Source organism: Hylaeus volcanicus, chromosome 4, assembly GCF_026283585.1.
Source record: "Hylaeus volcanicus isolate JK05 chromosome 4, UHH_iyHylVolc1.0_haploid, whole genome shotgun sequence".
NCBI lineage: Eukaryota > Metazoa > Arthropoda > Insecta > Hymenoptera > Colletidae > Hylaeus > Hylaeus volcanicus.
The window spans coordinates 15,622,626-15,648,075 of NC_071979.1; the positions used below are offsets into that span (position 1 = coordinate 15,622,626).

Sequence of the window (25,450 nt, forward strand, 5' to 3'; positions counted from 1 at the left end):
AAAAGCCCCGCAGCTATTCGAATCAAACGGCCGATTCACGGGGAGCACTTTATTTCGTGCTAGGCTACAAGATTTGTTAATGGTTATGGGCGCTCGTGCCGTCGGTCGGCTCGCGTGCCAACCGAGGCTGCGGAGATTACCTGCGCGAGGCTTTCGAGGAGCAATAAATGTCGAGGGTGCGGGATTATCCGCGGCGAGGCAATAGGATATCGCTCGTAATACATCTCGGAGATTTCTCCGTTCCTTTATAATTTATACCAAAGAGATGAAACTGTTTTTCGTCCGCAGGAATCCGCGCACGACCTCCTGAAATATTATGGTAACCATTGTACAATAATATGGTGTAGGAGACAAGAATTCCTCCAGAGGAACCAGTAGGAACCTCCATAATTTGTAAGTGACGCAGAAATCATAAAAACTGTCCTGAAATTACCGAAGGCGCCACAACTTCCTGAAATATTATGTTGACCATTATGCAATAATAGGAGACTCATAGTCTGAGGATGGGAAACCTCCAGAATTTTTAGGTGACGCAGAAATCACAAAAATTGTACTGAAGTTACCTAATGTGCGTTTAAATGCCAATTACGTAATCAGTGACTTCGCAATTATAATTAAGGAAGGCGCGAGTGTAATCACGCGGTTGCTAACTTTCGACGCCAGTGCGGTTCTGTGATTTTCTGGGGTGAAAAGCAACGAAGATACCCTGATGCCTTGCGGCTTTAATAATAAGAGGCGCGGTAACGAGTATATGCCGTTAGGATGGCGTTCCTTTCGCTAATTCAACGTCTGCCTCCTAACACTGGTCGTAATGAATTTCCCACGAGGAGGGAAGAAGCGAGCAAGAGACAGCCACGAGTGAAGAGGGGAAGTAGCATCTCGCTCTTGCCGCGATTCAACTCATTACAGAATGTATGCTCCGCACGCCATCTTTGATGTCGCGGTAGGACGCGTTCGGATGAAACTCTTGCCAGCATGGCGCGTTGGATTTAGTTCGAAACGCTTGTAACGAGGCCGCTACGGCAAACCTCATCCTCTCTTGCGTCTTTCAGAGCCTCCGACATGGTGATAATAACGTTTAACGAGAGTTACTTCTCCTGCGAATAAATAAAACGCGTTTAGGGGATGTACCTGCGGCGACATTGAGGCCACAGACGAATAAGAAGAACAATATTCTCGATGCAACAACCAGATGGATGGTATTGACGCTCGGCCTGCTTAATGGGATTCTGCTTGTTGCGCTTCGAGTTTGCGATCAGTAAATTTTGTGAAATATTACGCTCTGAATTATTATTATGGGAAATAGAAATAGACAGAAATACTACATCATTGGAAATATTATTTGATAGAAATATTAATAGACAGAAATAATTATTAAGAAAAATGGATTATTATCTGGGTTATTCTCCGCTAGTATTATTACAAATATTCTAAGAATGTAAAGAATATAAAAAATATAAAGAAATATTCTACTAATACTATTGATTTTGAAAATTTGAGAAATATTCTGCCCTGGAGACCAAAGAAATAGAACTTTCTTCCAGATACTATTAATAATCGCAGAGGAAGCTTGATTTCTTTGCAAAGACTAAAATAACCAGACGTCGATAACGAGTGTTTAAAAAATTTCAGAACAAAGAAATATCGGCTCCTTTCTCTGCTCTTGAACTCTCGAAACACTTGTGTACAGATTACCTAAAAGTCGCATCTCGTTCATCTTCCCCTCGCTTTGAAACTTGTTTCCAGCGCATTGAACAAAGTCACGCCGATAATCTTCGCGTCTCGACGCATAGCGTAGCAGAGACCCGAGCGCGACAGAGCGAGTTCCGTTGAAGCAACCCGTAATGAAGGGAAAGATGCACCTAGGGGTCCTCGAGAGCGTTTCGGGATCCACAGACTTCGTCGTGCCGCAGAGCCACGGAAGAGTTGGTTCGTTTTTAACGAGAACAGCACTTTGCGTCGAGTTGAAGTATCGCAATCGAACTCTGCACGGCACTCGTGGGCCAGAACAAGTCGCGAAACTCGTTACATTCGAACGGCAGCCGCTCGAAAACGCAGCGGTTAATTACCCGCATAATACTATTGCGTTCCATTAAACAAACATCCTGACGTAAATTTCCCGTCATCGCTGGGAATTGGAGCGGCGCGTTAGCCGCTTCGACGATCTGTTTTGTTTCTATTATCGGATAACGATCAATCGTTCTTTTCCACCAAGATCGTCGCTTTGTTTCGTCGTGGAAACGCGCCTATTGGCTGCTTCCGATGGGGTTGGACAATTGTGTTCACCGAGGAAAATGATTCACTCTATTTCAATGTAAAAACACTTCAAACGAGAAAATTTACTCCACTATGCTCACACACAAACGTCTTTCTACTCAGAAATCGTCGAACTCCTCTGTTCGGTTGTAGTGGTAGAAGAGAAAATATTTTCGACCAGGATGAGCGCTCCCGACGGTTTACGAGCCACCGTTAGTCTCGCGCGTTGGTTCCGTCGGCAGAAACTGCAGCTAAAATAAAGAACGCTGTAAGCAGAACTCGGATGCCACAAACAAATAACATTCTTGCTTTTCGGATAGTTATTGCCGCGTAAGGACAACGTACGAGCGAGTTTGAAAACAATTCAAGGAGCTCCCACGCGATCGTCGTTTGATTCCCTCCCGTGGACACCTGGAGGGATGAAACGTCGCGGGAATCCCCGCGGTAGGAAAAAGGAAGGACGGTAAATCGGCGTGGAATGCATTTATGTGCCTTAAATGCCAGAGCAAGTATTTCCGCGCTTAAAGAGAACGAAACGGCAGAATTTTCCCACCGCCCGCCCTCTTGTCTAGGGCGTAGAGCGTTAGGAACGGTGGGTTCAGGGGTTGTTTGGCGAGGGAGGACGGTCTCGGGGACGGCGGGGGTTCGCGTTGGCGGTGCACGGCTACACGAGGGGCCGAGAAGGGCGGTCGACGGGGGTGGACCGAAGAGGAAGGGTGCCGGCGACGTCGTGCGCCGGCAGGATGGGATTTAATCTGTGTCCCGTTTCACGCTCAGCCAAGTGGAACCTTTTTGCCTCACTTTGCGGCATGACTCGCTTTTGCGCTGGTCGTCGCGTAGATTAACGCGAAATTATATATAAAGAATGTGTGCGGACGGCGTGTGCACGGGTCGACGGTGCTGCCACGGACGATTCGCTCTACTCGCGTAGGACATGGGAGACGGATAAAGAGAGACAGGACCGCGAGCGTGTCACCGAATGGAGAGAGACGGAGACTTACACTTTGTGCGTTCCTTCATCCGTCTCCGCGCGTGTGTGTCCAAGTCACACCCTCTTTGTAACGAATTAAACTCGTGAAAAAGCAGCGGGATCGTGTCGTTCCACAAAGGAGGGAGTTTTCCCACCACGCTGAAAGTTCGACGCCTCCGCGATGATTTTCTTTCGCGACGGGAGCGAGTTTTAACAGAAAACAGAGCACGATGGTCGCGCTTGCTCTGATTCCTTGGGTCAATCCACTTGGTTGATATTTGGCATGTCAATTTCAAGCTTCATTGCATGTACAAGCTTAACTATATGTACACTTGTTTAATTTTGTGAATCGTTTCTAAAAATTAAAGTACACCAGTGTTCTAACTACTCGAGTGCGGGTTCGCAATTCTCCAAGTCTTTTGATAAAGCTGAATCAGTCCTTCCACGTTCTCAACGAATCAATTCACGCGTGCTGGGAGTAATGATCATTGATCAAGTAAAATCTATTGGTATATATGGGAATCAGGGGTGATAGAAAAATCACGTTCTCCCTTTTATTTCTTAACTCGGACTGAATTGAACTGGCCTATCGATCGCATGCCTCACGTTCAATAGTGTTTTGTTTTAGATACATTGTCGTACACATGTATGTGATTGACCCTAGGATTGATTGATTTTTACATGTACATATAGTTTATGTTCACTTCTATAATATTTCATTGGGATACTTGATGATTCTTGCTCGATCAGAAAATTGTTCAATTTTAATAACGTGAAAGTAAAATAAAACACAGTGTAAAGTTTTTCGTGCATATTGCAATTAAAAGTCCATAATTGACAACACGGTGTACGCTAAAGGGCCTGGTCCCTTGCTAACCGCATGCAACCGTATCAACCAAAGATCGTCTTCAACGGTGTCGATAACTTCTACGGCCATGAACGCTCGCTGCAAGGTAAACCACTTCCAAATAAAAAGATACCTATGGTAAATAAGCTTGCACGCGTTCACAGAGGAAACGTGTACAGAGACGACGGATATAATTCGTAGATCCTTTCGGATAGCACGCTTGGGATTCGACTGAATACGCGACGGGAGTCGACCGTTATAGAGCAAAGTGTCCCGATAATCAGATCGAGATAATTCTGCGCCGATGAAAGAGGATACTATTGCAGTTTTAGATCGCCAATCGTCGACACGAATGTTCAATCCAACGTTATCTTCGAAAATGACGCTGGTTATCTTAAGAGGCGTCTCCTGGTTACTTTGGTCACGATGGAAATATCTACGTGTCTCGTTTGTACATTTACATACACGTTTATTGAACTGGCCGCACGAATGAATATTCATCGGATATCCCTGACCACGGTGGAAGGAAACGCAGCAAGAGTAGCCGCCATTTTAATCGGATCAAGGAAAATGTCTTAACGTTCGGTCGGTATCGTCTCTTTTGCGCGGCATGCATAATCGTATGGACTTCATTTTCGCTCGGCGACATCGACAGGACGAGGTCTTCGGTAATGTCGCGAAAACGACGCGTAAAAGTGGGTATTAATTTCAGAGCCGTCTATGTAAACTTGTTATGCGAAATTCCTGTTTACCACACATCTAGGTATCGCTTAATTGTCGACTTCCATGGAGGACTGTGATTGGTGTGATTGGTTAACGCGTCGAATGAATCACTCTCGATACTGTTTACGTTTAGCGGGTTTGAATTTCAACCTCTAATGAAAATTGAAATTTATCGTCAATCATTTTATTATACATATGCCCCGTTCACTTCACAAATAGATTAACTCCGCTTCTTGAAAAATCTTAAATTTAAGTGTCAAAGCACTTGGTGCAGTCGTAACTGTTTATAATAACTTTTCTGTATAATAAAGATTAACAATATTATAATTCTACAATATTTATTTGAATTTATGTTATAAATGGAATTTTAAAAAACAATGTACATTATTTCATCGTTTTTTTCAACTTTTTTGTTATATGGAGTTAATCGATTTGTGCAATGAACGGCTCATACTGCCTTCTTAGTTCAACCTGAGACATCGATACATAAGATCTAAACCTCCCTGTAATAAAATGTTTAAGAAAACATTACACAACGAGGCCGCAATATTGCTCAGAACATCCCTAATCGGCGTATCAGCGATCCAGGTACCAAGGGACTCGGAATCATGGGGTCCAGAGATAATTTCCCGAGCCAAACGTCGCGTCGTTGATAACAGTAATTGGAGGCAAACGTCGAGTTTGAAAATTGTCGAGCAACATTCTCGCAGTTGTCGCGCGGGGAGGGACACCCGGGGAGAGGTTTCTAGTTGAGGGAAGGTGGCAGATAGTCGGAGGCACGGAAACGCGTCCCCTTTGAGGACGAAATAAGCACGAAACGCGCGGAATCTCTGCACTCTCGTGGCGACGGTAAAGTCTGATGAAAACGCGTGGCACGGAAAGTGGTTTCATAGCGCGACGGCCAGACCATTCAAATTGCGTTTCAACTGTTTCTTGTCGTTTTCCGCGGCTGGCAAAAGTGGGAGATTAATTAAATTCGTTAATTGCAAGATGCATTTAGCTCGCGCGCGGCTTTCTCGAGTTTCCTGCTCTCCGCTCACGCCTAAGCCGCGACGCGTTCAGCTTCAACCCTTATTCTTCGCGCGCGGTCGACGTCACCGAGAGAATTTAGAAAGGTAAAAGGTCCCACTTTGTTCGTTGTTTCTTCCTATGGGTGTGGAGAGGGGAAGTTCCAAGGAGGGTTGATGGCGTTATGGTCGCAATGGGTGATGTAACTAACCTTGAAATTCCATGCCAAACGAGCAATGTTCAACACGTTGGTCGTCACGTCACTCAGAAATGGGTGACAGGACTTTTCATCATGGAACTAAAAAAATTAATTCCAAAGGTGAGACAATAATGGAAATAAATTCGGATAGGATTCGTAAATTTGGCGACGTTAAAACATTAAATATTACGACAAATGTTAAATTATTTCATATTCAATAGTCTTAAGTAGACCTTTCGTCTAAAACACGTACAATGCGATACACGAGTACACGTGTCACGTGTATTTGGTTTAAACGTTTACGAGACACGGATATCAGAAAACGCGTGTGTTAATTACACACGTACACGTGTAATTCACAAATTCGGTGCTTCTGTACACGTGAAAAATAATTCAGAATAATTATAACCGTAGAATACACGTGTATCCGTGTAATATGGACACGGGTATTTATTACACGGATTTCTACACGACTTTACGTGTTACACGTGAAACCCGTGTACACGCATATATTTATAAATGAGGGCTCTAATCTTAAGACAAAATGTTAACTTTGTAGAAATTTTCACGAATTTTAGCTTGGCAGCCAACCTGTTAAATGTGTACTTGACTGTGTAATCATTTCGACCGTTGCATTTTTATCCCTCCTCATTAATTATAGTATAAAGCTGATTCTATCCACCAAATATTAGTAGAAAGTATATATTAATAATAACAATATTATGAAAATAATACTGAAAAAGACAAACCTCCAAAGTCGAAACGTTTATACGTTCGAGTACACCTTGTAGTACTTATGTTCAGTTTTGTTTTCCAACGAACAGATAAAATAGTCGCAAAACCAACCTGTTTACACTTAAAAAAATCTTTTGAAATATTTGAAACGAGGATTGGGGGTTGAACGAGGCTGGCCAATGGGTTAGGAAGAAATTAACATTGCCCACCTATGAGCTCTCGTAATTGGTTCGCGTAAAGTATCGTTGCACAAAATCCACCGAATGGTTTCCGCGTTTATCTTTCCGTGTCATAAACCACATTTGGTTAATCGACGTAACGCGATTCTGTATAGTTTGTATCATTTTCAGTCGTTTTGCTCCGTTAAATTCAACAAAAGCTTATCGATTTTTACAACCGCGCCGCTGAAAAACAAGTTAACCGTGGCATCGCGTGTTTCCCCCGATTAACGAGTACAAATATTGTTGCAGCACTCTTTGGTGTTTACGATCGCAGGAATTAACGCGACACTCGAATTCCATCCCCTGGCGCCGGCATTAAACAACAACGACGCGTCGCGGTTAACTATAACGTAACGACCGTAACGCAATAAAAATATTAACAAACGGCGTTGTTTGCACACCTGCCACGCCTTCTTTGAAATGTTACGAACGCAAGGCTGTAAAAAGAATATCTCCTCGTAAAGAGAAAACAGCGGCCAAGATATACAGACACGCCAACGTGGCATTCGCGACCATGCAATTAGACTAATAAGAATTGGTCCTGTGGAGGACAGGCACGGGCGTATGGCCGCTGTTTACCCAACCAGACACCCTGGTTAAGTGATAGAATACACGTTCCGCGCGTTTTGATTCACAGAGGAGGACTTGATGCACGGGGGTGCGGGTATTGGCGGGGGTTCTATGGTCGGACAGAACTCAATATTTGGGTGCTCGGCTGCAGGACACAGCGGGGTTAACCAGCTCGGTGGTGTTTACGTCAATGGTCGACCATTACCGGACTCCACCAGGCAGAAGATCGTCGAACTGGCCCACAGTGGCGCTAGGCCCTGCGACATCTCGCGAATACTGCAAGTCAGCAACGGATGTGTCTCCAAGATCCTTGGGAGGTGAGTTTAATCGCCATTAGGTCATTCTATATGTTTGTGCCACATATTAATGTCTGCATTTAATAAAAAAAACTACGGAACTTTTATAACGACATAGAAAGAGTCGGTGACTAAATTTTTTCACACTTTAAAATTTCACATATTAATCCTTTGAGTGCCAGAGGAAATTTTCATACATATTCGAGAAATCCTAGACAATTTTAAGCAAAGTTGCATGATTGTAAACAAAAATGTATACTTCGGTCAATTTTATTTTAAGGTTCATGAAATTTTGGCACAATACTAAAAACGCGTTAGAGTTCCTTTATTACTAAAACAATAAAAATAAAACGTTATAGGATTAATAAAAAATAAATTTGTATAAAGAAAATTACAGTATTTGAAATAAAATTGAAGTGCACAAATAAATCTATGGAGATTAGATATTGACGTTATTTTCGTAAAGCAAAATTGATTTTTTAAAGAGTTATAGCACTTACAGCCTCGAGCAGTGATGTATGGCTTTTGACCCTTTTTTTCAAGTGTATGGCACTCAAAGGGTTAATTTGAACAGTAGAACAATAAGTGGCATGAAGTTGTGGGATGGCCTAATATTATCAAACCACATACTCCTTGCTCCTTTGAAATTGGTTTTCTTGATATATGTTATGCATAGTATTAGTTTGTTTTTTCACATGCAACTCCGTTCACCATCTAACGTTTTGTCAACGCGCAACTTCGAAACGCGACAAACTTGCATGTAACAAGACTCAAACGTTTCGCTGTCCGTCAAGCAAGGGAACTGGTTTGTTGTTTCAGGTACTACGAGACCGGTTCGATAAAACCACGTGCAATAGGCGGCAGCAAACCACGTGTGGCCACCACGCCGGTGGTTAACAAAATCGCCGACTACAAACGAGAGTGCCCGTCGATTTTCGCATGGGAGATTCGCGACAGATTGCTGCAAGAAGGCGTTTGCAATAACGACAACATACCGAGCGTAAGTACTTGCTGGTAATCTAGACACAGATATTTCGTGCGCATACATTTACTGGTTACTTTTTCATTCCACGAATCACAAACGAGTTTGTCACGCATGTGGCAGAAAACCGAACTCCTATGGATCGACACGTGTTTTTTTCCTCGTCGTTTAGTCATTATCTTTTGATACGTCGACCTTCGATAACTAAGTAACGTATTTTTCTTCTTTTCCACTATGTCTGAACGTGATCAATTTATAAATAACTATTGCATTTGACTTGGGAGATAATTCATCGTGATTGTAACGGCAATCGAAGGACTTTGAGTGCTTTTCATGAGACGTCGAGGATGGATTTTGTTTGATTTTTGTTCTGTGGTTTGTGAAATTATTATTGTTTAACCCCTTTACATACAATAATGAGTTAAGGTCATCTATAAGTAAACTAGTCCTTCACTCGTGCGTATTCTCGTTTATTTATACAGCTCGAGATGCCCCGCTTTCTCACCTTCCCAACAATTCCAATAGCAAAAAAGCGTTGACATATCAGAAGAAGCACATTGAAAGTAGCATTCAGCATAACATGAATGTCATTAATGTTTTTAACGTTACTTAGTCGTTCTTCATTAGCATTATGTATCAACCTGATTAAATGTTATATAAAAAACCGATTTTCGAAATAAAATATACTCTTTCGCAGCTTCCACATAAAATCAAAATAAAATCTTCGCGAACGTGTCTACAAAAATTGAACCTAAATAGGAATTTATTTTATTCTGCAAATATTATAACATAAACTTTTCTTTCAATCTTTTTTATATCCCTGCATATTGTTTGCATTTTTTAGTTTCTTGCACATTCAAATTTCCTAAAAATGCATAAAGATCCGCAGTCTAATAATAACTTTCCTGAATAATAAGAACTAAAAGCTTTAAACGACAAACCGTATTACATCCCATTATTATTATTTACTATTATTATTATTATTATTATTATTATTTGTACATTATTTCATCGCATTTTTCAACTTTTTGTTTTATGAAGTTAATCGATTTGTGCAATGAACGACTCATATGTTTTACGCGGTTCAAGTATGTACTTGAAACCTTCCTTCAAGCTTCAAAGACCTCCATTTAAAGAACACTCTCTAAACATTGAAACTACATTCAATCCACGAAATAAACTGTCATGAATCCCTATGGGGAATCCCCCAACGAGTCGATGTATCGAAGCATTCTAGTCATTCCGACGCGCAATTAGCAAAATGTCCTCCCTGTTCATCGTTCAGGCCTGGAAAGAAAAGCGCAATGACTCTGCAGGAGTCCACCGCATCAACTATGGCGGCATGGTAGTCTTCCTGGTCCAGGGATGCTCGTTCCTCGGACATGGAGTCGCTTTGTACGCTGTGGCGGTTTATCAGGGCGCGCACCCTGCCGGTACTTACTCGTCGGATCTGGCCACTCGACCCTAATCAAAGTCTCGTCAATACGATCGCTTGGGTGGGGTAATCGGTCCATTACGCGGGCCTCGGTATTGTCCACCCTCGCCGTCGACTGGTCCCCCTCTGCGATCACGAAGAATTCTCTCCCAGTCGAACGTCCGTCTTCCAAACATCCTTTCCACCCTCGCGAGCATCGATATTCGCCCCGACCCCTCTGATTCCGGCGTTCGATCAGCCACGAGAGGTATGTTTCGCGCGCTCGACATCAGACCTGATTCCTTTGAAAACTTCCTTCTGTCTGTGTAACCTGCCATAAGCTCGCGAGTGTAATAATTCTCCGAGGCGTTGTCGTTGAAGTTGTAGACCAGGGATAAACGCAACGGAAGAGTTTTAACACGTTGTTGACCGGCAATTTTACACAGAAGCGACATCATGTCACCGGCTATTATTTCGTAAGTTCTGTACTACTGAACTACTGACACGTGATATGAACCTAAATATTGAGAAATTCTATTGTTAAAAAAGAATAAAAAATCGACAGGACGAAACACGATGAGCAAAGCTTTTGCAATATTCTAAATATATCGGCCTGGGTTTCATAAATTGAAATACGTAATGCAAGTGCAAACACGAGTTAACTCGTAACCGATCAACAATGCGTTAATGGAACGATAGTGATCAAATTAAAGTTTTGGTCTGCGAATTGTTGTATTTCTTTCTCGAGTATCCCTTTATATCCCTAAAACGACAGGCGTTCTTTCAGTGCCAAAACGGTTCCCTACCACCGAATTATTCTAAAAACCTAGTGGAAAGGCTTTCAAACAAAATTCGTGGAATAATGGACGAAGTATTGAACCATGAGGTCGAGATTTCTTCAGTCTCGCAACAGATCGTATTAATTTGGCCAGGTCTGCTCGTCTCACTCTCGCGAGCAGTGGCGTCGCCCCTCCGACGCCAGGGTGTCTGTCGCGGATACCGAAGGGGGATGGCACGCGTGCGAGTCGTTATCCGTCGGTTCGTGGAGGCACACTCGCTTTGCCAGTTCACTCTCTGTTGGGAACAGAGGAAAAAGAGCCTGGGAGGGTGGGTGATCAATCAGATCGACCGCGTACACGAATGTTTCCCTCTATCGTTGGACCCGCTCTATCCGATGTTCCAGAGAAGAAACGTTTCAGCTTTTAACGCGGAATCGTTATAATGATCGCTAAGGCCCAACGGACGAGTACCTCGACGCTGGTAACGCCAAAGAGGATCCCTGATGGGATTGCCGTTGTCTAGTGAATCGAACGAGAGAGAAAGAGAGAGAGAGAGATGCAGTCCCAACTCGATTGTACCGCTGTTCTTGGTCTCTCGCGGTCTTTCGAGCTGCCAGATGGAAAATCTTCCCCGTTTGTAACGGGTGTGTCTTGGTTGTTGGAAAAGAACAGGGTGGATAGTTTCAACCGATTTGGTTTGGCCTCTGTTCTTACTTCTCATCAAGAGTTGTTCGTGACGTGTACACAGCGTTTTTCGAAACTTAGTTTTGGGATTAGTTACGAGGGGAAACGGAGAGCTTGTTTGATCGAGTCCTGTTTGGAAGTGTACTTATTTTTATATAAAAATTATTGCCTCTAGAGGAATTATATGAGGAACCCTGCTTTTTATTTACTATCACACGTGTCACGTAAATGAATAGAGCAAAATGTTGTTAAATATGAAAATTCAAAATGTTTTGTGCTTTAATTTATTCATTACTTTGTATACTATCGAATGCATTAATAATTTTAATGAATATAAAATTGTGAGGATAGTCGATGACGCAAGGTCAGCCTGCGTAGTGCTCATTCTCTTTGTCGATATTATTTGTTTAGTGAATATGTAATTCAGCGTTATACCAGGTCCACCGTTAAGAATTTCACAGAACTGTTGTAAAGCTCAATTAATTTTATTTTTTATTTAGGTCATTAGGATGTTCCTATAACCTTTTTCCATTCTTTAGTTATCGTCTTAATTACAAAATGTTAGAGGTTTTTGATTTTAAAGACACATTTAGTACTAATTTTACGTGTTAAATATTGTTGAATTTTTTAGTAAAAGATCCAAAATGTGTGGTGGATGTGATAAAAGATTCCATTTACATTTTTGTTATTGTTATACTTGTTATGTACGACCTAAAAAGAGATGTATTTCTACAGTAACGTGAGAAACGACATTACTTATGGTATGACCTAATACTTTTATTTTGGGATTCCGTTTGACTACTAAGCGGTTCGTCCCGCTATCTTCGATCCGTTCATCGTCGACAACGATTGTCTCGTCGATGGCAACGACGTTAACGGTAATGACAGCGAACGACGACGGTGGTAGCGGTCGCCGGCGTCGGGCCGTTGCGGCTGGTACGTATCGCGCTGCAATGGGGTGCGACGGGGTTAGTCGCCGACGAGCGGATGGAAGCGGGTAGAATCAGGGTGAATGGGATCAGTTAAGCGTGTTGCACAATTATTCGTGTCCGGTCGCGCGTGTAATGGTCTGCATCGGTGCTGCGGCTGTTGTGCGGCGAGAGCAGAGTGGAGCGGAGCGTAGAGCAGCCAGGTTGCTTGGTTTGATGATGGAAAGCGGCTAGGCTCGGCCCGGGCTGTATGCAGTTAGTCTGGAAACGTCCTTTCCGGTCTCTCCCGGTTGCCATTATTCCGCAGGATTGAGACGAATCTTGCGATACGAACTTTCCATGCTCGGAACCCCCTCAACCCACCGTCGACCGGAGAGATTGATTCCAGTTAAGGAACCTAGTTCGCTCGGTTGATAGCGTATCTCGTTTGTTTGGAACTGTTCGCGCAGCTTCTCGATACCGATATTTCCCAAGAAACTGTCACGAGTGCGCGATTCAATCGTGTTGGATGTATTTCGTGTATTCGTGGTTGCGATTCGGTCGTATTGTATGCATTTGTTAACCCAAATACGCTATATACATAAAGAGTCCTGAAGCACAACGATTCTCGACCATCTTTAAATACTGAAACATTGATCATATATGCATGGTCGATTAAATGACTCATTCATCTACTTTTTAATTATCCATAACAAAAGACTTCCACATCCGGAAACTTAGTACATTCACTTGCCGTCTGCTAACTGCGCCTAAAGCTTCCTCCTATTACCGAACTCGCAAAGTGACTGGAGATGAAGCGAGGCACCCGGTACAAACAAAAAGCGTGATCGAATTTATCGGCTTTTATTCGACGTAATAACGCGGGCCCCTCTCGAGGCGTTCTTGACCCGCCATGGCGAGGCACTCGAAGCCAACAGCGTCGTTGGCACCCGACGGCGTGCGGCCATTATATTTCATCAGTCTTAAGTCGAGCCACGCGAGAAGGATCGGCTCTACGCGCACTCGTGCGCCTCTCTCGTTGCAGAACCTTTCAACGAAGGCTCGTAATTAAGAAGCCTTCGCTCGATATCCTCCGTCCGCGCTCTGGGGATCCATGGGAGTTCGGAAGCCACGATTCGACTTGGTGCAAGCACACAGGTCGACGTCGATGCTCTGGCAAGGGAGGTGGCGGTGGTCGAGGGGGTTGGAGGTGGTGGTGGTGGTGGTGGTTGAGCGCGCGTAGAACACCGAGACTATTATGTGCGAGTCGAGAGCACGAGGCTCGCCCCCGTGGCTCGTTATAACTTTAGAGTTAGCCAGTGGTTCGGTCGCGGTACAAGGTGAAGAAGACCGTGCTCTGGTTAGGGGAGCGAAGAGCCATGGAAACCGTTTTATGTAATAATAATTGGATGGCGGTGTCCTTTCATCTGGCACTCTCCCTCAACGCGAAGGTCGGTGGAGAAAGAGAGGAAGAAAGCCAACGGAGAGGGAGGGGTCAGAGACAAACCGATGTAACTATGGAAATGATTGTCGCGCGGCGAGCGAAGAAGCTCGCGAAACTTTTCAAAGCAGCATCACCCCATCCCCCTTCACGCGATCGATTGTTTTTTCCCGAGCTCTTTCGGCCGTAGTCGAATGCGAATCGACGTTCGGAATTTATGTTGATCGATTAACCCTCGGGATATATAGTTGAGTCTTCTTTTATTTATGTGGACCATTGCTAATAGCTAATTTAGATTATTTAACCCTTTGCATTCGAAGCCATTTTGTTGCAGAATATGTTAAGAGAATTCATGTTGTATTAAATAATGTAGCATACAAAACATATATTATGATGCTACTTTGATTTATTTATTCGTGCTACTTGAACGGAAACCTCTAAGGAAGTGTACGCCTTTGAACATGTGCTCCAGAGAAGTTATCTTGTCTGGTCTCTGCCAAAGTTCACTGGACTTCCAACGTCCCCTCAGAGAGGACATCCGAGTGCAAAGGGTTAAGTAACTGTCAAATTAGTTATTGCACTGAATCCATACATCGTAGTACAATTATTAACATTCTTTTTAGCATTACTTTGCTTTACATAACTCTAGTTCTAGCTCGGGTACCTCAGATTGCTAAACCCGTACTGTAAGGGCTTCCAAAGATAATGCATGTTTTGGTCAGAATTTATGTTCACCTATAAAGAGACACTTTTGCGTGATATCCAATTTTTCTCATATTATTTAAGTAATTATTCAGGCAGAAATTCTGAAAATAGTAACATGGCGAACGTAAAGTACCAGACACCCCTTCCGCCGTTACTAAAGCGACAGTTAAACTCGCGTGCACCAGTTTAACGGGGATTATCGTCGCATAGGGTGGGTGAGATTTGTAGCGCAGTTTGTAATTTGTTGAACTCTGTCTCTGATGCTACGGTAAACACTGAATTCTATTAACGCGTGGGATGCTTCATTTTAATTGATCCGTGTATACAGGGTATGACTAAACTTTGGGAGGGCGTTCTTCGTATTTTCATCCTTTAACGTTCACTTTTCTCAAGCTTAATAAACACAGTAAAAATATATTTAGTTTTTATGCTTTCATAGTTTAGAGCCTTTCAGATTCTAGGATAACTGGCCAATGTTATCTTTCGGTGTGACTAAACTTTAGAAGAGCATTTTTCAAATTTTCATCCCTTAACGTTCACTTCTCTCAGGCTTAATAAACACAGTAAAAATCTGTTTAGTTTCTATGATTTCATAGTTTAGAGCCTCTAGCACGCTACCAGTTATTTGCCCTAAGGCCTGTAACCTGTCAGGTCTCAGAACCACTTAACAGCATACAATATTCCGCGTTTACTAACCTCGATTCACTTTGTAATTCGTGGTTCCGCGTGTTCGCAGGTATCGTCCATCAACAGGGTGTTGAGGAACCTGGCGTCGCAGAAGGAGCAACAGGCGGCAGCGGTGCAGGCGCACCAGGGCGCGGAGAGTGTCTACGATAAGCTTCGGATGTTCAATGGCCAGGCTGCAGGCTGGCCGCCTGCATGGTATTCCGCTACGCCCTCTCATCATCCCCTGGCCACTGGAATTCCAACGGCTGCAACCCCCGGCTCTGGCCAGTCCCTGCTACCCGGCAGCCAGCTCCACGGTCGCGACGATTCTCTGCTGAAACGAAGCGGTAAGTTCTAATTACTCGTTAATTGCAAAGTCCGACTCCCGCTACGAGTGTTTGTATTTTGTTTACGCATAAGAACACTCGGCAACGCGGTTTTGACGTCGTCGTTAACGGCTAGTGTTCACTGTTATGAGTTCGCGTTAAGTGGACGACGGGTAAATAAGAGACTTAAACGGTGGCAAGCTGGGCAGCATTGGGAGTACGTTGTTCGAGATAATTAACATTGATGGTGATATGGTTGTATAGCAGATGAAGAGGAGGTTGTATGGTAGATGTTGATTTGGTTGCATGGTAGATGGAAATAAGGTGAATTTGTAGCTTTTAATTTTTGTATAAAATTTAGTTTTTTGAGGGTGCTTTACGAAAGAATGTAGAGGGGGGTTTTGAACACTGGGGTAGACTGCTTTAGGAAGATTTAATTTTTGTATAAAATTTGGAATTTTTAGTGTGATTTAAGAAAGAATGTAACTGGGGGTTGTGGACACTGTGGTAGGCTCCTGTGAGAGGATTGATAATTCCATAACGTATGGATGAAATATTCACACTTATTGGGGTAGTTTACGAACGTAAGCTGCGTTCGAGGGAATTGTTGCCGTTCCGAGCACGTACTTCAGGGGTTCCTTTCTGGATTTCGCGCGGTCTGGTAGTACAATCAGACAAACACCATAGAGGAATCCGAACTCAATAGTTGATCCACTTCTTCTCGAGCAGCGGGAGAGTCACAATGGCCGAAAGAAGGTAGAAGTCAAGGGAGCACCCTCGAGGCATTATAATCTTCCCGTGTACGCGCGACACCCTCGTCTCGTACTTACCAACCTTTCCGCGTACCTTGGCCATTGTGACGCTTCGATTCCATGGGTGCTCGCGTTGCTCGTCACGCGAGGTTTGTATCCGAAGAAAGGAATACCTGGCGCCGTTGAATCGAAATACTTTTTCTAATAGGATTACGGTAATCGGCCTGGAGCTTTATATCGCGCTCGAAAATGCGACGCGGATGACAATTCGAAACGTGACCGCATTGGGTAAATCGATCATCAAAATCATGACAACTTAGAGGACGAGTCGGTTGCTTTGACGACTAAGGAAGCCGGTGTTTCGACTTTTAAGTGGTCAGAAGAATATTTGGTGAAGTATTTTAAAAATTCGAGAGATTAGAGGATAAGATTGGAGTTCGCTCTAAAAAAAGATATCTAACCCCGAGGCCGCTGCCCTTCGCCTCGGTAGAAGAGTCGCCTGGTGACCCACGCTCGCCCCATTTCTTCCCCGTCGTGGTCGAGCGTCGTCACCTAGAAAATTAAAGGCAACGCGATCGGGTCCTGGCGCGGACTAGCCCCGAAATCGTTGATCGTTACGCGTCCACGAGGGGTGTTTGCGAAAACGGGGAATATTCCTGGCAAGGGGGTAGGTTTTGGACACGTTGCTGGAGGGACGAGAGAACGGGCGGCTGGTGGTGCGCGCTCCAAGGGTGGCGGTATTTCGAATTGCCAGGGGGTCGTGGGCGCGAGGAAGAAGGAGGTAGGGGCAGGGGAGGGTGGATAGCGAGAGATTTCGTAGGGTCGCGGAGGCGGCCTGGGAGGGTGCGCGATGCGCGAGAGATGAGCGAACGAGAAAGCGAGCAGCTGACGAGCGAGCGATATATAGGTACGGCTAGGAGCATATTATGTACCGTAAGGGCGAATATATAGGTACGCGAACCGTATGGAGGGACGGACACGAACTCACGGAGGGAAAGGGAAATGGCAGGAAGGTATCGGGAGGGATGGAAGGGGACGAGGGTTCGATGCGCGGAGGCGGAAAATAATCGCGGCTCACTGGAAGCTGACGACGACTATGCGGACTTCTCTCTCTTTCTTTCTCTCTATCTCTTTATCTGTGTATTTTCCTCTATCTCGATGTGCGTCTACACACGCACAGATACGCGATCGAGCGAAGGCAGGGTGCCTAGACCAGAATTCTCTGATCTATGCGTAAAAAGGCAAAATCTTCAGAGTACTTGAGTACTTGATGATCGAATAGGTGTTCTAGTTTAGTTGCTAGTGGCCAAATCTTCTTGGTTGTTACTAACACGTTGGCTGCCAGACTGAAACTGGTAAAAACTTTTAGCAAGTTAAAATTTCATCTTAAGGTTGTTGAATATTAGATACTTTAACATTTGTTGCAATATTTAATTTTTTAACCTACTTAACTCACAAATTCAATCCAAATTTACTTTCATTATCGTCTCATTTTTTAAATTAATTTCTTTATTTCCTTACTGAAATGTCCTGTCACCCATTTTTGGATGGTGACCAACGTGTTAATAGAAATTACTGGTGAGAGTGGATGGAATCTTGGGATTCTTTTCGTTGGGTCAAAGAGTATGCAACGCTTTGGTTTAGCTATGGACAATCTTTATGTTGGAAATGTAAGTAGTTTCGTGGAAAACAACCAGTCAAGACTGATAAAGAAGGCACTTTAATTTAGAAGAATCATAAAGTATCTTCGAGTCTTTCTATTTGCGTATCTAATGTTGTTTTGGCTTAGCTGTGTGGTCTTTATGCAGAAAACAAAAGTACTTCCTTAATTTCTGGAGTCGATCAGTTCTTTCCCCAGTCATCAATTTCCCTCGAAAGGGCATTCGGTGAATGGTCTTTCAAGTCGATTCTTTCCCTGGTCGGACTTTAGGGATCCCAGAAGCCGTTAGTCCGCATCCCTCGTTGCGCAATCACTGGAACGACGGCACTGGGACGCACGGGTTCTTAATTGGATCTCCTCGAAGCTACCAGCGGAAAGTTCGAATGGCACCGAAACGGTCGAAAAGTCCTCCGGTTCCGAATTTTCTCCGTCTTCTCGCGAAATCTCTCCTCTGGTAAATTAGACGCGTGTTCTATGTTTAACGAGAGAATAATCCCGAATACACGGTTTTTGGTCTCCTTCTGGCTGACGTCTCTTCGAAGAGCTGCAGGAAATTTATGCGAGCCCACTCGTTTTGGAAATTTCTCAGGTGTATCTCGAAGAAACTGAAGAAATCTTCCGGATCTTGCTTATTCTTTTCTATTTTACTTAATTTACAAATTTCAGAGATACTCTCGTGTTTCATATTTTAGCTAATATCTTTGAAAATGGAAAGGGGCATGAAAAAACAGTGAATACAAAATGTTACTCACGAATATATTATACAAAGTTTATATTGTGAAAGATTGAAAGAACTTGAGAGTGTTGCCTGCGATAATTTGTTCGATAATATTTACACACGTTGAGCTGGTCGAATAACGCAGAGACACTCGAATGTGTTTTCAGACACCGGTTCTTTATTGTCGCACCAGCAGGAGACCACGTCGGATGGCAATTCGGAGCACAATTCGTCTGGTGACGAAGACTCACAGGTACGACTGAGGTTAAAACGGAAGTTGCAACGCAACCGGACATCTTTCTCCAACGAGCAAATCGACAGCCTCGAGAAAGGTTAGTAAGAGTCTTTTCTAATAATAAAAGTGTTCTCACTACACGTTGAAATCAATTTCAATTCCGATATGGAAAGCTTTGGAACGAATTGACCGCCTACGTCGAGGACTGACTTATCAACTTACGTACATATGTATATACGTACTTACCCAGCTAAACCTCTTAACGCAATGAACACAAGTCGAAAGATTCATTTCCGTTGAGGCATTAGTAATGATATAAATATCGAGCGATCGAGCACGTACTCGAACGGATTTGCGATATACATATATCGTCAGACCGTGGAAGTAAATTACTGCTTTCCACGGATATCGGGCTTTCGTAAGCACGAGCGGCCGCGTGCACCCGGTATAACAGCTTAATTGGATCCACGGCCATTCAAGTCGACCGGGAGTTTCGAGTGTCGTCGATAATTATCCTTTTAATCTTGTCTAGCGGTGATTCGAGATTATGCACGATTAATAGTATACATGTACACAGGGTGTCCCATTTAAATCGTTATCCTCGAATATCTCCAAACTTTTGTGCGAGTGGTGTGAAGGAGATAGAAAGATGTAGTATTAACCCTTTGACCTACGATTTACTGTAGGATCGTACGTACTACGATGAAATATAAAATTCCTTGCGCCCTTTCATACGCCGTGCCTGACTCGTGTTTTTTTATCTTCGACTCAAATTCTGTACCACGAGTCTCAGACGTTGTTATAGGTTAAAGGATTAAATAAAGTTAGTAGTTTTCTAATGATAGTTTGATAACGTAGATTGTCTATCTTGACGTAAACACTTGACATCCTCTCCTATCACCAAAACACGAGCGAGACATTAAAGTAACAAAGTTAGACACCCTATATATATACACGTATACACGCCCAGCCCGTATCCGTGGCGCGAAACGCGTCAGCGGATCCACGTTTAATAACGAGCACTTGTTGCAAACTGGTTTCGTTTTAGAATTCGAGCGGACACATTACCCGGACGTGTTTGCACGGGAGCGTCTCGCCGAGAAGATTGGATTGCCTGAGGCACGTATCCAGGTGAGTGTGAATGTGCGAATGCGGCGTGTGCTCTTCCTCTTTCTCGTTCGCTCCACCCACCTCAGCCTCCTCCTCGAACCTCGCTACCTCTTGCTCTGTTTCGTTACCTTTCTTACTCTCTGTTTCCACACACTTTCTCCTCGCCAACCGTCTCTGGTACTGGTCCGTTGGTCTTTCTCCACTTGCCAACGACGTCTTCTCCTGTCCCGTTCTACCTGTTCCGGTTGAAGAGGGCGGCCGAGTAAGTGCGACGACGCCCCCCTTTCATTAAGCGCCTTAAACGCGTGACCACGCCGTGCGGGGGACTTTGAACACCTGCCACGAATCCGGGAGAACCTCGGGGATTTTATCCTCGTACTTGGATCTCTCTCACTCTCTCTTTCTCTCTTTCTCTCTATGTCTTCCCTTGACCTCTTTTCGCGTAATTTAGTTCCTCCGTTTGCGTGTCAACGGGTCTTGAGCTTGGCTAGGGTAAAGAAGACCCACCAACAAGATGATAATTAAGATTTAAGCTTGTAAGTGCTATTTGCTGTGTGCTTTTATCTGGGCTACATACACTATACTGCAAAAAAGAGTTATTGAAGTTTGAAATTGTTCGTAGCCTTTATAAATCACCCTCAGTAGTAGGGGGTAATAATAGGGGGTGAAGATGGCGATGCTCTTGAATTTCGAGAGTCAACAGCTCAGGGTCGATTCTGTAAACTATTTGAGCACTCTACAGGATTGGGACGGGTGGCACGATCGAACAGATGGCGGTACCTCGTGTACGAATAAGTAAATGTAATGTTGCTCGTGTTAAAAATAAGGACTGAGGATATCAACGAACCATTCCTGTAACACGACTTATTTTTATCAGGACCAACTGCACGAGCTCCACGATAGTAAAAATGTTGCGAAACACTGTCCTAGAAGTCAGGATCTTGATTAGTTTAGGGTTGGTGACTTTCCTCTGCAAGGGCAGGAATCAATTCGTGTAACCCAGTGTACCAGAGTCCCTGGACCGTCCACCGACTTCTAGAGTGTCTTTCAAAACCAACACTCCTCTCCGCCCCTTCCTATAGACGCTCTGGTCAGTCCGATGAGTCTTGTCCGAGCGTTTAATTAATATAACATCGCTGCTCGAGCCGTTGTCGTCGGGGGTGACGGGCACGGTTATGCGAGCTAATATGTACGCAGCCTTATCGAACATTGTTTGGCCGCGGCGGTGCCGCTGGCTCACCCTGTTCGGCCCTCTTGCTATCCCGCCGCCCTCCCTCACCTGGCCCGACGATAGGGGGTGGTGAAGTGGCCGGCGGGCTTTCGTGTCGGTGGTAGTAACCGGGCGCTGAGCGTTATGTGGACGTACAAACAGTGCAAGACCATGTTGACGCATGTTTTCAAGCCTCGTTGGCTGGTATTGATCTTGCTAAGTGCAGGAAACCGGGAGTGCCGGTGCGAGAGGCAAAGGCTGAGAGCAGGAGCGAGAGAAATTGAGAGAGAGGGAGGGAGAGAGCGAGAGAGCAAAACGCTGGGAGAAGGAGCATAGCAGAGGGCGAAGAGAGGAAGGGTGCCAGAGGGAAGGAGCGAGACAGGGCACAGAGGGCGAAAGGGAGGGTAAAAGGAATCACTCCGCCACCGGACCCGACCGTCGTCGGACGAACGCACAACAGACGGAGGAAGGAAGGAGAACGAACCAGCAGACAGACGCAGGAGCAAAGCGGAGCGTGGCGTGGCAGGACATGGCGTGGCGCGGACTCGCCACCGCAGCACGCTGCGAAACGCCACGGCACACGGGGCATATCCCGAGCCGAGCCGTGAGGGATCCCAGCAGACGGCCTAAGAGGGTTCGAACGCAACCATGGCAACGTCGAGTCCCCAGGGAGGTTGCCCTCTGATTGGTTGTTCCTCGCTTTTCCACCTATACCTTGGATACTCGCACGAGTTTCACCACGCCGCCAACACCACCGGCCCCGATTATCATCTATGGCGATGGACGGGAATACCCATGTGCGCGATGGCCGATCCCACCGATACATCTGCATTTCTAGGACGATGCTACCAAAGTACTGGATCGCCAGCTCTGGTTGTTTGGGGACGAGGGTAAAGAAGGTTTCTTGGGTGGCTGTTCCCTCAAATCTTAGGGATGTCGATTTTGGAATCTTGAAGGTTGATTGGGACAGACAAAACTCAGATTTGGAAGTTTCTTTGGGTGATTGAAGTTGGTATGTAGGCTGAACAAGGTTCTTTGTTCCAGTTGAAGAAGGTTTCTTGTATGAAAGTATTTTCCTTCTAATTTTAGGGATGTCGATTTTAGAGTCTGGAAGGTTGACTGAAGCAAACGAAACTCAAATTTGAAAATATCTTTGGACGATTGAAGTTGGTGTGTAAGCTGAACGAGGTCCTTTGTTCCAGTTGTTCCTTATGATTTTAATTTTCAAAATTCTTGAATCTCCCCCAAGGAAATTTCCTTTGTCCCTGTTGGCCCAAGTATTTAAATTCTAGAGATGTTTGGCTCAACCCTAGAATCACCAAAGTTCTTGATCGACGAATGTAAGACACGCTTCTTCAAGAAGCATCTCGCAATGGATCAATATAAACAGAACTCAAAGTTTTCCTATATTCAACTCCAATTTCTGTTTTCCCTTCAATTCTAAACTCATCTTCCTCGAGCTGTGGCGTCTCGAGTTTCCAGCCGTTTTCGTTATATCGTAGAAGCATCTTTCGTAAGTCCTAAAGTCTCGAAAGTATTCTTTTTAAATCCAAGATAAGAAGTATGCCAACGAAAAATCTTCTCCTACAATTGATCCACGGCATTGCACGAAACGAGTTTAAAAAGTTTTCCTCTCCTCGGTGACCTCTCCTATTGGATCTTCTTGTGCTGAATTCTGCATTATACTCGAACTCTGAAATCTCAAACCCACTCGTCACATGTGAGTCATCTTGATAACATATAGTGTTAAAAACGCAGTTAATAGATAGTTTACGAAACCTAAAGAAGCGACGAAGCAAGAACACGAAAGTTCTCCTATGACGGCGAGTTTCAAGAGTCGAAAGCGTCGAAAATCCTGAGCGGAAGTTTCGTCGCGGGGGACGATCTTCTTAAAATTCGCGAGCGACGCCATCTTCTAAACATTGCCAATCAAAGTAGATGGTACGTCCACAGAGGGGGACGGGAGTGTAGCCGGTTCGTGGAATTCCGAATGGATCGATTCAAACGAGTTTTCGGGACGCGGTAGGACGAGTTTACGAGGAACGACGGTATTGGGCGAAAGGAACCCGCTGCGGGCGAATGGTGGATATTCGGTGGGGTGCTAGAACGCGATTTGCCACGTAGCCCTGGCGAGACGAAATTTATTTTTTGATTCGATTTGGAGGCCGTCGGGTATGCGGTGTTCAAGATCAAGTTGCGCCCGCGGACGAGAAATAATCTCCGGAATATTCCTTCATCGACGAATATGCGTGGCCTGCTCTCAAGAATTCGGGGACTTATCAGTGCTGTACTTGGACTTTCGAGGTCCAGAGGCTGTTAGCTCAAAGCTTCTTTAAAATTTTGGAAAAGGCGAATATTAGTGGGAAAATTGATTCTCCTGGTACTGTCTAGGTCAGGGGTGGCCAATCCAAATGAGTTCGCGGGTCACTTTCAAAATGCATCATAACTCCGCGGGCCGCATATAAAATTATGTATCCCCATATTAGATTTAGACCCATTATAGACATTTGTTTGCTCTTCATCTCTTCAGCTTTTTTCGACAACGTAATCGACGGGGCGCGATCGCACCCCTTGGCATTTTTCGACCGTGTTTCGTGAAAATACTTTCTGGTAGGCAATATTATTGTAAAATCAAAGTTAATTTTTTTTTCATACTTTTGACAGTTAATTTGTGAATATATAGATGCAAAATTAATGTACGTCTATAATACATTGGTTTTCACTACTTTGGCCATTATAAAATAAATATATTTTGTAAAAATGTGATGAATCTCGCGGGCCGCGGGTTGGCGGCGCGCGCCTTGGTCTAGGTGAAACCTTTCAGAGACTTAGCAAATTGGGGGATGTGACTAGAGTATATGAATTTTAGAAGATATAGAAAAAGTAGTTGTTTTTAACCCCCTTTCTTCGTAGCAGACACAACTCACACATTCTCGAAAATCATATACTCTCTCTCGAGCCTGCTCGTTCAGTTCACTGTCCCGTCGTTTCCCTTTTGTGCGTCGATGACGCGAGCGAATGGGCACGAATTAGCCGACAAAATCGGTCGGAAAACAATGTCTGGTGGCGGGTCCTCTCGCGCGTTGTTTCGTCAGCCGTCGAGGATACGGTAATTGAAAAAGTTGGCCATCGAATTTTTCTATCGTTGTTCTCATTATCGCTGTGAACGTCGAGCATCGGTGGAACGGTCGACGCCTGCGTTTTTTCGCTCGTAAATGAGTCTAATAAGGGCCGCAGATCTAACAATTAATCGTGAATAGTTTCATTATGAAACAAACGGATGTTGGAATAAAGAAACCTTCATACATCGATTACAAATGAAGCTTTCAAGATTATATTAACCACATGTATGGAATTGATAAACAAAATTAAGAACACTTGTTAGCTATAGAAAGTGTCCATGTAAACTTTGAAACTGGCATTATTCCACAAAAGACAAGCAAAGGAGTAAAGGGGTTGAACGCACTGTACTTAACAGAGATCTGTAATATTGGATACATGTCACGTAACAAGGCGTTTCTTGGCACAATAGACTGCAGAAAACACTGTGCGATACTTGACAATAGACCGTATCTCAGCAGCAAAGCCCTAGCGGTTTATGTCATCGTGGACAATAAAAGAAGAAGAAATAATAACACTTCCGTATTGTATCAGGGTTGTAAAGATACAGAAAGGGATTAAGTATTGAGTATGAGAAAAATATAAAGAATCAGCATGTTCGTGAACATTATATATAGATAATTTACATCCAGTGCCGGATTTACGTTCGAAGAGGTCCAGGACTAATAAAGTAGAGGCCCCTTTCAGTCAGTGTGATTGGATATACATATATGTATATACATGCACATACATACATACATGGAATATAAATACACACTATTTATACAATGAAAACATTACATTTACCATTAAAATTATCGATTTATATTTAATAAAATAGTTTTTTTCTACATTTTATGTTTGCAAAATTCATTATTAAATCGTTAAAATCTAAAGATCTTAATAAATCATTTTCTAGAAAGAAAGAGGCCAGAG

General features: G+C 44.0%; 1 protein-coding gene across 1 annotated transcript in view; it reads left to right on the forward strand.

The window, feature by feature from the left end:
* LOC128875375 (paired box protein Pax-6) overlaps window positions 1-25,450 on the forward strand; it is a 59,353-nt gene that overhangs the window by 16,532 nt on the left and 17,371 nt on the right. The window contains exons 3-7 of the mRNA XM_054120898.1: window positions 7,597-7,846; window positions 8,645-8,825; window positions 15,475-15,751; window positions 19,028-19,192; window positions 20,144-20,226. Coding sequence (XP_053976873.1) covers window positions 7,597-7,846; window positions 8,645-8,825; window positions 15,475-15,751; window positions 19,028-19,192; window positions 20,144-20,226 — 956 coding nt within the window. The remainder of the gene's footprint in view (window positions 1-7,596; window positions 7,847-8,644; window positions 8,826-15,474; window positions 15,752-19,027; window positions 19,193-20,143; window positions 20,227-25,450) is intronic.